Below are 13,433 nucleotides of genomic sequence, written 5' to 3'. Positions count from 1 at the left end.
CCTAGTTGTGTTGTTTTCTTTTAGGGTTCCTGGTGGGGCATTACAATTAACGCACATAATATATGAATTCTATTAAGAACAATAACCACTATTTCTTTTCTTTTCATTCAAAAGAACTATCTAGATTTCCTTGGATACGACCTTCTATTTATGTCACTTTGTGCAATCTTCCTTTATTCATAATGTATCTTTGTTCAAGACAAAAAGCAAGTCCTTGTAGCAGTAACAAGTTATCCTATATTGTCTAACAATGTAAAAGTCCAATCATTATTTTGGATAGTTTAACAATTTGGATTTATAAGGTTTGAATTTCATAAATACTTTTCCTTTGTAATAATTCTTTGTAAGTAATTTGGAATGATATTTTTCTATTTAAATTTAGCTATTAATGAATTGTAATTGAATACATTAACTAACACTTTAATTATAATCATTAGCATATTATTACTCATGGATCAACTTAGGTCAACCCAAGAGTATAGCTAGTAATGCTTAGCTTGACTAAATACATCCATTGATTATTACCATTTATTTATAATTAGATTAGTAGTAGATCAATAAAATAGATATTTATTTATGTATTAATAAATGCATAGAGTAGCATATATCAATATAAGAATGCAAGTAGTTATTAAGAGAATTTAAATAAGAGGTGTCGAGATGTTATTTAAGCTTAAAATTTATTAAGTTATAACATTAAACGTATAGAAATAAATTCATTAGTCAACAATATTAAACTTGAATATATTCTTTCTGTATATCTTAAGATGAATAAGTTATTATTTGAATGCATCTACAATACTTTGTTTAGATTAAAAAATAAAAAGACTTTTTAAAATCACACGACTAATATATAAAATAGGATAATAAGGATATTAATGAGAGAAATGGACTCTAGGTTCAAGGGTAAGATGTAAGCACTTATCACTTACCATATAGAAATAATAAATTTTGTTTTTATTTTGTGATTGTTGAATATTGAACTCTGACTTAGTGAAAACTCTAATGATAATATCATAGTTTGTTTTTTTAAATGTTAAGGATAAAGGTGGAATTTCATATGAATCTCATGTTGACATGCTCATATAGTTTCTTGACTAGATGATAGTTACTTACCATTAAATGGTTAACCATCTCTAAAGTTTATGATTATATATATATAAATATTAAATCGATTTGATCTCATATTGTGATTGTTTGATCATAATAACACCTTTTAATCAAATGAGTGATTGGATGAATACGATGTTGAATATTATAATCAAATCTAAGGTAGAAAGTTTATTCTAATATAGAAAATATCTTCTATTATCAAAATATTTGAACCAATTATATTTAATCAATGGAACTAAGTTATTTATGATAATCATTACTTATCAATTTATAACATGTTAATGATATAATGTTAGTGAATTTATGCATCATATAATAACTCATGAATTAGTTGTTAAGTATATCATTTAGAAGATTTAAGAATGAATTAGCATTTAATATGTCTTGCATGATATCAGGTTAATTATATAGATTGATAGTTACCTTTTCTTTTGTACTCTTATAAATGTGTCTGTATGAGTTTTATACTCTCAAGATCAATTTGAAATCAATTTTTATGCCGAATTTTATTATCAAGAAGATAATACTTGTTAGATGCTTCTATTTTCCTATGACTACGTTGTATACTTGTGCTTTCAATTCTTGTTTGTGTAAATGGATGGTGCTTAACATGGAGAACCATACAAGGATTGAGTATCACCCTCTATATATCTATCAACAAATGACTTAAAAAGATTCATTGGGAAAAACATGTTTTATCAAATTTTAATATTAGACCATGCTACTAATTTTGATCATCCAGAACTCATTCTCTTTTCCATATCATAATATTGTTATATTAGCGTGCATGTGCGTATGCACACACACACACACACACAGAGAGAGAGAGAGAGAGAGAGAGAGAGAGAGAGAGTATATCTTGCTACATAGATTCCATCACTCCTACTTGTTTAAGATTTCTCGACATCTTTGTGTTGGGCCAGGTATTCTTCATGCCAAGAAGAGTTTGAGGGGAGTGTAAATATTTGTGGTTATGCAGATAAGTTTGTCGATGATACTCTCACCCAATATGTGCTTGTTGGAGATAGTGTGTCGAGAGTTCTTGTTAGGGTTACCTTTATTTTTGTACTCTTTGTAATTGACCTTTTGATGTTATGTAAAGGAAATTGTTTCCTTATGATATGGCTTGTTAATGGTTTTAGTACTTAACCTTTATTTTTGTACTCTTTGTAATTGACCTTTTGATGTTATGTAAAGGAAATTGTTTCCTTATGATATGGCTTGTCAATGGCTTTTGTACTTAGCCATCATGTTTCTATTCTTATATATTTGAACATGTTATTTTAAATGTTTTAGAATAATGTGTATTTTATGCTATATGATTATTTTAATAATATGGAGGTCCTTATAGTTTGAAATTATTATTGTCTCAAAACATTAAAAAATATCAAAATTGACACATTACTAACTCATGTGAATGCACATTGATATATTCAAAGCAATTTCACTTGTAGTTGGGTTTGTTTCATGTAAGATAAACAAATTTACCAAATATTTAATATATTTTCAATGTGAGTACATATAAGAGGCATTTTTATAATTTATTATTTTTGTATTTATAATTTTTTTTTTTTTGATCGGTAATTGGCTGAAGCCTGAATAGCTTTTGACTAGAGCTGTGAACTAGTGGGGACACAGTAGGGTCCCCCATCCCCATTACATATCTTTGAATTATTATTATTATTATTATGTTTGATTAGATTGACCCCAAGACCTTCCCCATCCTATGGAAGGCCAAGAGTCAAAACTTAGAATTCCACTTCAGATGTCCCTATTGGGAGTTGAACTTGGGTCTCCACAGTGAGAACCCAATGTTTTAACCAGTTAAGCTCAACCCCTTGGACATTTTTGTATTTATAATTTAAGAACAAGTAATCTAGTGTAAAAATACTCTAATAATAAGAGGTGGTAGAAAATTTTGATAGAATTTATGATATAAGGACTCATGATCAACTTTAATATTATTTTATGTGGCATGGAAAGTGAGATGTCTACTTCTAGAAATGGTTTAAAAATCCAATCACATAGAACTATTTCAGCTTTTGTTGATGCTATTTAGATTATTTTTGTTTGATAAAAAAATAAATCTCATATAATTAATTACTCCATCTAATAGTAAAAAAACATAAGTATTAGAAAGCCTTCTATTATTCGTAGCTGCTTTTTATAAGTAAGATCTACAAAATTAGAAGTTCTAGAAATGAATGATCTTATTAGATCAAAATAAATAAGAATTAGTTCACCTTTCATACTTCTTACAATGCCTTCTCACTATTAAGTTGTGTGTCATACAATTCAATAGAATTAAAATTTGAATTAATGCACAAAAACGTTCTAATAGTACCATATGTCTTTATTAATTTAAAAAGTTGAATATTTGGTTTGATTAAATATATATTTCAGGTTGAGCTAGCCATCCAAACTAAAAACATAGTGATTGAACATATTATTTAAAAGTTCATATTATTAAATTGATAATGATGTAGAATTAGAAATAATCAATCTTTGTAAACTTAATAACCTTAAATTAATATATAAATGTCAGTATTATACCTAATTATCCTCGTGACGTCACACATAGCAAATAAAGCTCCAATTATTTTCACTTCGACCTATCTTTCTCTAACGTAATCATCCATTCATTTTTTATGACTCTTCATTACGTATAAATTTTCATTTTAATAATTTTTTACTAGTATCTATTTTATATACCATAGCCCTTACTATTTCCTTAAACACCACGTAACTTAACTTCATATTTAGATCATCTAATACACACTATTCATAAATTAGGAACTCCTTTCACCATAGAAAAATATCTATATATATATCACGTCTGTATGACATCATCCCACCATTAGTCGCATGATGATATCATAAATTAGTCCATCTAATAGTGAAAAAACATAAGTATTAGAAAGCCTTCTATTATTCACAACTCCTTTTTATAAATAAATTATGTACACAATTCATAAGTTCTAGAAATGAGTGATCTTATTAGATCAAAAGAAATAACAACTAGTTCTCTCTTCATACTTCTTACATAGCTTGTCACTATTAAGTTGTGTGTGTGTGTCACACAATTCAATAGAATTAAAAATTGAATTAATATTCAAAAGGGTTCCAATAGTATCATGTGCCTTTATTATTCTTAAAAAGTTCAATACTTAGTTTGATTAAATGCATATTTCAGATTGAACTAATCATCCAAATCAAAAACATAGAATGAAGGCACATATTATTTAACCATTCATATAATTAAATTGATATGATGTAAAATTAGAAAAAATCAACATTAATCAACTTAATAAATTTAAATTAATATATATAATATCTTTATTATACCTAATTTTCTTCATGACACATCATACATAATGAATAAAACTCTAATTATTTTCACTTTGACCTATCTTTCTCTAACGTGATCATCCATTCATTTTTTATGACTCTTCATTACACGTAACTTTTCATTTTAATAATCAAGAGCACAAGAGAGAGAGAGAGAGAGAGAGAGAGAGAGAGAGAGAGAGAGAGAGAGAGAGAGAGAGAGAGAGAGAGAGAGAGAGAGAGAGAGAGAGAGAGAGAGAGAGAGAGAGAGAGAGATTCCAAAGAAAGGAAGTCAAAATTATCAAGAGCACAAAGCCAAACTTGAGCAGAATGAAAGTCCAATTACAATGGAAGCAAATTTTCTACACAAGAGGAGCCCCTAATTTCCATTACGAGGAGTATTTTATTAGTAGCATTTTCATGTTTGGCACCAATGACAAAGGGGGAGATTGTTGAAATTTATATTGTCATTAATGTCAAAGGAGGTAGTTAAGGATGTATATAAATTATCATTGTGTTACTCTCAATATCCAGTTTCCAAAAGTTACAATAATTTTAATTAATATTATGTCATATCAAATAATTATTGGTCTAGATAAATAGAGTCAAGTTATGTTAAATACATCATTCAATATAGTATGTCACTAGTATCATCTTAATCAATTTTTTATTGTTGAAGGATTTGGAAGTATTTGTGATGTGTATATGAATTCCATTCATCAAAAACTATATCCACTAGCACAATATTTTATACCACATTCTACCGTAGCTATATTTTGAGGCTTTTACTTTGGAAGATAAATAAGGCTACACACAAAGACAAATCTATTCAAGTTTCAAAGGTGGACTTCAATAACATGAAAAGTTAGGGTCAACATTATGCTCATAGAGATCACTTCACAATATATTATGAATTTTTTGATGAATGGGTCAAATTATTGCACTATGAACCAACTATAGGAAGCATGTGAAAGTGTACTAGGACCAACTAATTTTTTTTAGTAAATCATAGGATCATCTAGCTCTTGGAGTAACATGTTGGATCTTTGTTTAAGCCTATTACATGTTTGGTCTAAAGTATGCATGTGGCAAATGTGTGAATGTTGTAAATAAGTTATAAGATGAGTTGTGATTATATATAACGTAGGGATGCATAAGTGTAATTGGATTCATTTCAAGAGTAATTCTAGCTAGTAGAACTAATAACCATAAAAGTTATGTAAGTTGTGTACTAAATTTTAGGTTATGTGGGAGAAATAAATTGAAGGTCTCATGCACTTTTAGAGGGTTGTCCAAAGTTTATTAGATCAAGGTGACGCTAAAGGTTCATCCTTGAAGGTCTGCATAGCATATCATTCATGTACTATTATTTTATTTAAGGTTGGTGCCTCATCATCATAGTTGGTGTTCACTTCTTAGACTCGGGGATTGGTGTATCCTATGGGTTGATGCATACAAAATATTGTATGTTTATTATTTAGTTTATGAGGCTAGATTTGTATATTAGATCCAAGTAGCTTTTCTCACCATGGTTTTCCCTTTAAGTTTCTACATAAATCTAGTATTATTTTGTGTTGATGTCCTGTTATCTTATCTTATCTTATCAGTTTCTATGATGTTTGGAGAAGTTATAAAGGGTAATTAATTTGGAATTTGTGTCTATTGATTACCATTCCCTTAGTGTCTATGTTTGATTAACGTGCATAATATATGCATTCTATTAAGAATAATAACCACTATTTCTTTTATTTTCATTCAAAAGAACTATCTAGATTTCCTTGGATACGACCTTCTATTTATGTCACTTTGTGAAATCTTCCTTTATTAATAATGTATCTTTGCTCAAGACAAAAATCAAGTCCTTGTAGCAGTAACAAGTTATCCTATATTGTCTAACAATGTAAAAGTTTATTGCTTATTTTGGATAGTTTAAAAATTTGGATTTATAAGGTTTGAATTTCATAAATACTTTTCCTTTGTAATAATTCTTTGCAAGTAATTTAGAATGATATTTTTGTATTACAATTTAGCTATTAATAAATTGTAATTGAATACATTAACTCACACTCTAATTAGATTAGTAGTAGATCAATAAAATAGATATTTATTTATATATTAATAAATACATAGAGTAGCATATATCAATATAAAAATGCAAGTAGTTATTAAGAGAATTTAAGTAAGAGGTGTAGAGATGTTATTAAAGCTTAAACTTTATTAAGTTATAACATTAAACATATAGAAATAAATTCATTAGTCAACAATATTAAACTTGAATATATTCTTTCTCTATATCTTAAGCTGAATAAGTTATTATTTGAATACCTCTACAATACTTTGTTTAGATTAAAAAATAGAAAGACTTTTTAAAATCATAAGACTAATATATAAAATAGGATGATAAGGATAGTAATGAGAGAAGTGGACTCTTGGGTCAAGGGTAAGATGTAAGCCCTTATACCCTACCATATAGAAATAATAAATTTTGTTTTTATTTTGTAATTGTTGAATATTGAACTCTGACTTAGTGAAATCTCTAATGATAATATCATAGTTTGTTTTTTTAAATGTTAAGGATAATGGTGGAATTTCATATTAATCTCATGTTGACATGTTCATATAGTTTCTTGACTAGATGGTAGTTACTTACCATTAAATGGTTAACCATCTCTAAAGTTTATGACTATATATATATAAATATTAAATGGATTTGATCTCATATTGTGATTGTTTGATCATGATAACACCTTTTAATCAAAGGAGTGATTGGATGAATATGATATTGAATATTCTAATCAAATCTAAGGTAGAAATTTTATTCTAAGATAGAAAATATCTTCTATTATCAAAATATTTGAACCAATTAGATTTAATGAATGGAACTAAGTTATTTATGATAATCATTTCTTTTAAATTTATAACATGTTAATGATATAATGTTAGTGAATTTATAGATCATATAATAACTCATGAATTAGTTGTTAAGTATATCATTTAGAAGATTTAAGAATTAATTTGCATTTAATATGTCTTGCATGATATCAGGTTAATTAGATAGATTGATAGTTACCTTTTCTTTTGTACTCTTATACATGTGTCTGTATGAGTTTTATACTCTCACGATCATGTTTAGAGAAATATTGTTATTGGTATTGTTATGTACTAATGTGTTTGAAATCAGTTTTTATGTTGAATTTTATTATCAAGAAGATAATACTTGTTAGATGCTTCTATTTTCCTATGACTACTTTGTATACTTGTGCATTCAATTCTTGTTTGTGTAAATGGATGGTGGTAAACATGGAGAACCATAGAAGGATTGAGTATCACAATCTATATATCTATCAAATGACTTAAAAAGATGCATTGGCAAAAACATATTTTATGAAATTTAAATATTATACCATGCTACTACTTTTGATCATTCAAAACTCATACTCTTTGCCATATCATAATATTGTTATATTAGCGTGCACGTGCGCGTGCATGCACACACACACACACAAACATAGAGAGAGAGAGAGAGAGAGAGAGAGAGAGAGAGAGAGAGAGAGAGAGAGAGAGAGAGAGAGAGAGAGAGAGAGAGAGAGAGAGAGAGAGAGAGAGAGAGAGAGAGAGAGAGAGAGAGTATATCTTGCTACATAGATTCCATCACTCCAACTTGTTTAAGATTTCTTGACATCTTTGTGTTGGGCCAAGTATTCTTCATGCCAAGAAGAGTTTGAGGGGAGTGTAAAGATTTGTGGTTGGATAGATAAGCTCTTTGATCATGCTCTCACCCAATGTGTGCTTGTTGGAGATAGTGTGTCGAGAGTTCTTGTTAGGGTTACCTTTATTTTTGTACTCTTTGTAATTGATCATTTGATGTTATGTAAAGGAAATTATTTCCTTATGATATGGCTTGTCAATGGCTTTTGTACTTAGACATCTTGTTTCCATTCTAATATATTTGAACATGTTATTTTAAATGTTTTAGAATAATGTGTATTTTATGCTATATGATTATTTTAATAATATGGAGGTCCTTATAGTTTGAAATTATTATTGTCTCAAAACATTAAAAAATATCAAAATTGACACATTACTAACTCATGTGAATGCAGATTGATATATTCAAAGCAATTTCACTTGTAGTTGGGTTTGTTTCATGTAAGATAAACAAATTTACCAAATATTTAATATATTTTCAATGTGAGTACATATAAGAGGCATTTTTATAAGTTATTATTTTTGTATTTATAATTTAATAACAAGTCATGTAGTGTAAAAATACTCTAATAATAAGAGGTGGTAGAAAATTTTGATAGAATTTATGATATAAGGACTCATGTTCAACTTTTTTTTATTTTATGTGGCATGGAAAGTGAGATGTCTACTTCTAAAAATGGTTTACAAATCCAATTACATAGAACTATTTGGACTTTTGTTGATGCTATTTAAATGAATTTTATTTGATAAAAAAATAAATCTCATATAATTAATTACTCCATCTAATAGTAAAAAAACATAAGTATTAGAAAGCCTTCTATTATTCACAGCGCTTTTTTATAAGTAAGATCTACACAATTAGAAGTTCTAAAAATGAATTATCTTATTAGATCAAAATAAATAACAATTAGTACAGCATTCATACTTCTTACAAAACCTTCTCACTATTAAGCTGCGTGTGTCATATCATGTCTGTATGACATCATCCCACCATTAGTCTCATGATGATATATGTTTTATTGCCTTAACATAAAGAAGTTTATCCTACAAATATACATTTTCAATCTATTAAATTTCGATATGTTAGATTCTTTGAAATTCTAATTTTTTCCACGATAAAAAAAATGAAGAGCACGGGAACCATGTGAGTGCAAAAGTACTCCTAACTATTCGTAAGACAAATAACCTTTGCGGCGTCACACATTTAATGAATTTTATATACTTGTGGGCCATATCACCTTTGCCGCGTCGACCACATCCATGAAAGTTTCTATATCTATGTTTTTCAAATAGATTTGGAGAAAACTCTCAATTCAGAAAAACGTCGGAATAATCGCACTGAGATAACGTGCATACAACATTCCCCCTTCGCTACAGATTTTGCACATGATGATTTTGTATATAAGAGAGCCCAAAGCCATAGCATGTAATACAACCATTGCAGGTTTCTTCTTCTTGCTTTCTTTTTCTTCAAGTTAGTAATGGTGGAATCAATAAGAACCCCCTTCAATATGACTAAGGCCATAGCATGTTGAGAAGCCGGAGCTTGTAGTTCAAATGGTAGAAAGGTAACCATCTCGCCTCGCAGATGATTTAGACATTTTAGAGAATTTATTTATGGTAGTATAGAAATGAAATCCAATATCTTATTGAATTTAGTACATTAGTATGAAATCCTAAATGACAAGGTTTCTTAGTATGAAATCCTAAATGACAAGGTTTCTTATAAATGTTCTATTTATTCTTATGCTGTTCCTCGACGTTTTCTTCACTGTAATTTCTATAATACTATTCTTGTAACTGTAGTTGGTATGCAGCAGTTATAGAACAAATTTCTATCACCCATATCATCATGCCATTGGATAGTTAACAATTGTCGTCGTTGAGACAGATTCAATGAAGGAAAATTCACTACAGAAAAGATATTTAAGTCAGTTCAATATAGAGAATTTGAAAGTTCTAGCATTTTTTTATAGCTAGCATATATTACAGACAGTTGAGATTATTTACTTCAAGAACTATTGTGCAGGAGTTTAAATAATTCGAAAAGAAAGCTGAGCTCGTGCGAAACGGGGAACCCCATCGATGACTGTTGGCGTTGTGATCCGAACTGGATTAACAACCGAAAGAGACTGGCTGATTGTGCCATCGGATTTGGCAAAAACGCCATTGGAGGTAAGAATGGCAGATTTTATATAGTTACAGATCCAAATGACGATGACCCGGTCAATCCTCGACCTGGCACTCTGCGGCACGCTGTTATTCAAACCGAACCTCTCTGGATTATTTTCCAAAGAGATATGGTTATTCAGCTCAAGGAGGAGCTTATCATGAACAGTTATAAGACTATTGATGGTAGAGGTGCCAATGTTCATATAGCAAATGGAGCTTGCATTACAATTCAGTATGTGACCAATATTATCATTCATGGAGTCCATATCCACGACTGTAAACCTGCGGGAAATACAAATGTTAGGAGCTCCCCGACCCATTATGGGTTTAGAACCAAGAGTGATGGAGATGGGATTTCCATCTTTGGATCAAGCGCAATTTGGGTTGACCACTGCTCATTGTCAAGTTGTGCAGATGGTTTGATCGACGCCATCATGGGTTCCACTGCCATAACCATTTCAAACAGCTTTTTCACTCACCATGACAAGGTGCTCAAAACTGCTTGTTTGGTCTAGCATAAATATACTTTTCTTTGAAATTAGGTTTCACAATTGTAATTTTTATGTGGGGATTTTAGGGTAGGGTAGTAAAAGCCTATTACTAGACTTGAACGAAAAAAATGTGAGTATTTATTAAATTGTCGATAGAATGCTATTTCTCAAGTCCAATATTTATTGGTTTTTTACAGGTGATGCTCTTGGGACACAGCGACGCCTACACCAAGGACGTCAAAATGCAAGTAACAGTTGTTTTCAACCATTTTGGAGAAGGGCTTTTTCAACGTATGCCCAGGTGTGAATAGAATTTTGTAACAAACTGTATTCCTTGCACAAAGACCACGAATATACATCTTGCTGAAGTTTATTTGCTCAAGTCTTTAAGATATTAACGTTATGATGTAGATGTCGACATGGATACTTTCATGTGGTGAACAATGATTACACCCACTGGGAAATGTATGCAATCGGGGAAAGTGCAAACCCCACCATTAACAGCCAAGGTAACAGATTCCTTGCTCCTGATTATCGATTCCGCAAGGAGGTAAAAGACCTGTACAACTCATGTCTCTTATATCTTTGGTATTCAATGGTTGTAGTATAGTTATAGTATGGGTAATGTGCAGGTTAGAAAGCACCAAGATTCAACAGAAGGCAACTGGAGATCAGTGGGAGATCTTATGTTAAATGGGGCATTCTTCACAGCATCAGGGGCTAAAGCATCCTCAAGCTATGCCAAAGCTTCTAGTATGGCAGCAAGACCTTCCTCTATTGTGGGCTCTATCATTGCAAGTTCGGGTGTTCTCACCTACAGAAAAGGTTCCAGCTGTTAGACCAAATGCGTGCATTATAGACAAATTCTGAGGAATCCCTCAATTCTGTTACTTTGCAAGCATGAGCACACAGAATGAGGCTTCTTAGTTATTTTAGTTTTGTTTGCCGAGACTCTTCTGTCATCTTTCACTAAAGATGAATATATGGAAAATATTGAATAATATTTTTCTGAAATTTGAAGCGTAGTGGTAGAACGTCAAGCCAATGTTTGTTTATATTATCTTGATTGTCACTTAAAAGCATTTCTTAGGTAAATCTCACAAGAACTGCAATATATAGATAGGAAATAGTTGAATTTATGTTCATACCAGTAATTCAAAAAACTAATTTATGCGAATGTTTCTTGAAACTATGAGCACACCCGGTGTAATTGCGTATGACGCAACAGTCAATGTCAAAAATAAATTGTGTAAATTGATGTTATTTTAGGAAATTAAATGTATAAGGGTATGGATATTTTATTAATATACTTAATGATTAAGATAATATTGGTGCACTATAGATTCTGCTCACTTTCATATCAAAAAATATATAATTTGGAAACAGTCAATGTCAAAAATTGTATACAAAATCTTAATTGATCTTAGGTTTATTATGTGATTGTAGATTGATTTTACACTACACATATCTAACTTGTAATCTTGCACCTTGTCTATTATTATGTAGACTTTTTCTCTTTGATTTTACTATATTCTCTACTACTCATTGATTGTTTTGATTAGACAAAGTAGGAGAGGGCCCAAACCTTTACATATAAACCTACCAAGCAACACAGAGGGATCTCATAAGGAGTGAGAAAACCAACAAAATTGAGAAGGTATAAATCCAACACATGTTGCCCAAAAAAGAAAAGCTAAAGACTATAAAAATGCAAACTAGGAAGGCAAAGAAGGGACATAAGGGGAACAAGGCTACAAGCAGCCTTAAGGAGATGGGAAAGTCCCAGACATTTGAATCCAAACTCAATTCATGACCTCATGAGAGGAGTAGGTTCAGAAGAAGGAATAGAATTTTGCAAAGAATGTCTCCCATTATCCACAACAAGATTTCTCTTACCCTTACAAGATGAACCCAAGACAAAGGCAAAAATGTCAATGTTTTTCCTAATGATGCCTATCAAAGAGAACCCAATAGTAGGAGACAACAAAGGGCCTTGCACCATAGAGGGGCAATAAAAATATTTAAGATCCTTGGAGGAAGAAGAAGAAACCTACACCAAACTAGCTAGTTTAGGAACAACATTCTCTAACTTCTAAACTGCATTATAGGGATTGATCTTATGAGAATTGATGAAATTCATAGAGAAAATTCCTATATAGTGGAAATGACACAAATGCGAGTGATCAAAAAGAAAATATTAATCTCAAACTCTCAATCTAGAAGATAGCTTTATGGAGTTAGGCAACCTAAAACCCTCCTCAACACAAACACAAAATCTAGCAGAGCAATATCTTGATATAGATTTAGTGATCTCATCCACCAAACTGAGCTAACCAAAAGCTTTAGTATTGCCATGAAAAATATAGTCATCCCAGTACTCCAAAGGGAATTCTAGGAGCTTGATCCATATAGGAAGTGAATTGAACATAGAAGGATCAAACCCAACAACCCATCTTTTCAAATTTAGGAACACCTTGTCAGAGAACCAAGGACCTCCTAGAAGAACCCTCTTACTATCCTCCAAATAATTTATAAAAATTATAGACAACCATGTGAAAGACCCATTACCACATGAACAACAATAGACCAATGAATAGAAACCCATTAACGTATAGTCTCTAT

General features: G+C 30.4%; 1 protein-coding gene across 1 annotated transcript in view; it reads left to right on the top strand.

Annotated features, from left to right (window-relative positions):
- Positions 1-11,650, top strand: part of LOC131068859 (probable pectate lyase 18) — a 65,849-nt gene extending 54,199 nt beyond the window's left edge. Inside the window, exons 5-9 of the mRNA XM_059217702.1 lie at positions 9,442-9,496; positions 10,178-10,808; positions 11,009-11,112; positions 11,223-11,361; positions 11,444-11,650. Of these exons, the coding sequence (XP_059073685.1) occupies positions 9,442-9,496; positions 10,178-10,808; positions 11,009-11,112; positions 11,223-11,361; positions 11,444-11,650 (1,136 nt within the window). The remainder of the gene's footprint in view (positions 1-9,441; positions 9,497-10,177; positions 10,809-11,008; positions 11,113-11,222; positions 11,362-11,443) is intronic.
- The last annotated feature ends 1,783 nt before the right edge of the window (positions 11,651-13,433 follow it).

This window comes from Cryptomeria japonica, chromosome 3 (genome assembly GCF_030272615.1).
Source record: "Cryptomeria japonica chromosome 3, Sugi_1.0, whole genome shotgun sequence".
Classification (NCBI taxonomy): domain Eukaryota; kingdom Viridiplantae; phylum Streptophyta; class Pinopsida; order Cupressales; family Cupressaceae; genus Cryptomeria; species Cryptomeria japonica.
This window is presented reverse-complemented; position numbering and strand designations above follow the sequence as displayed.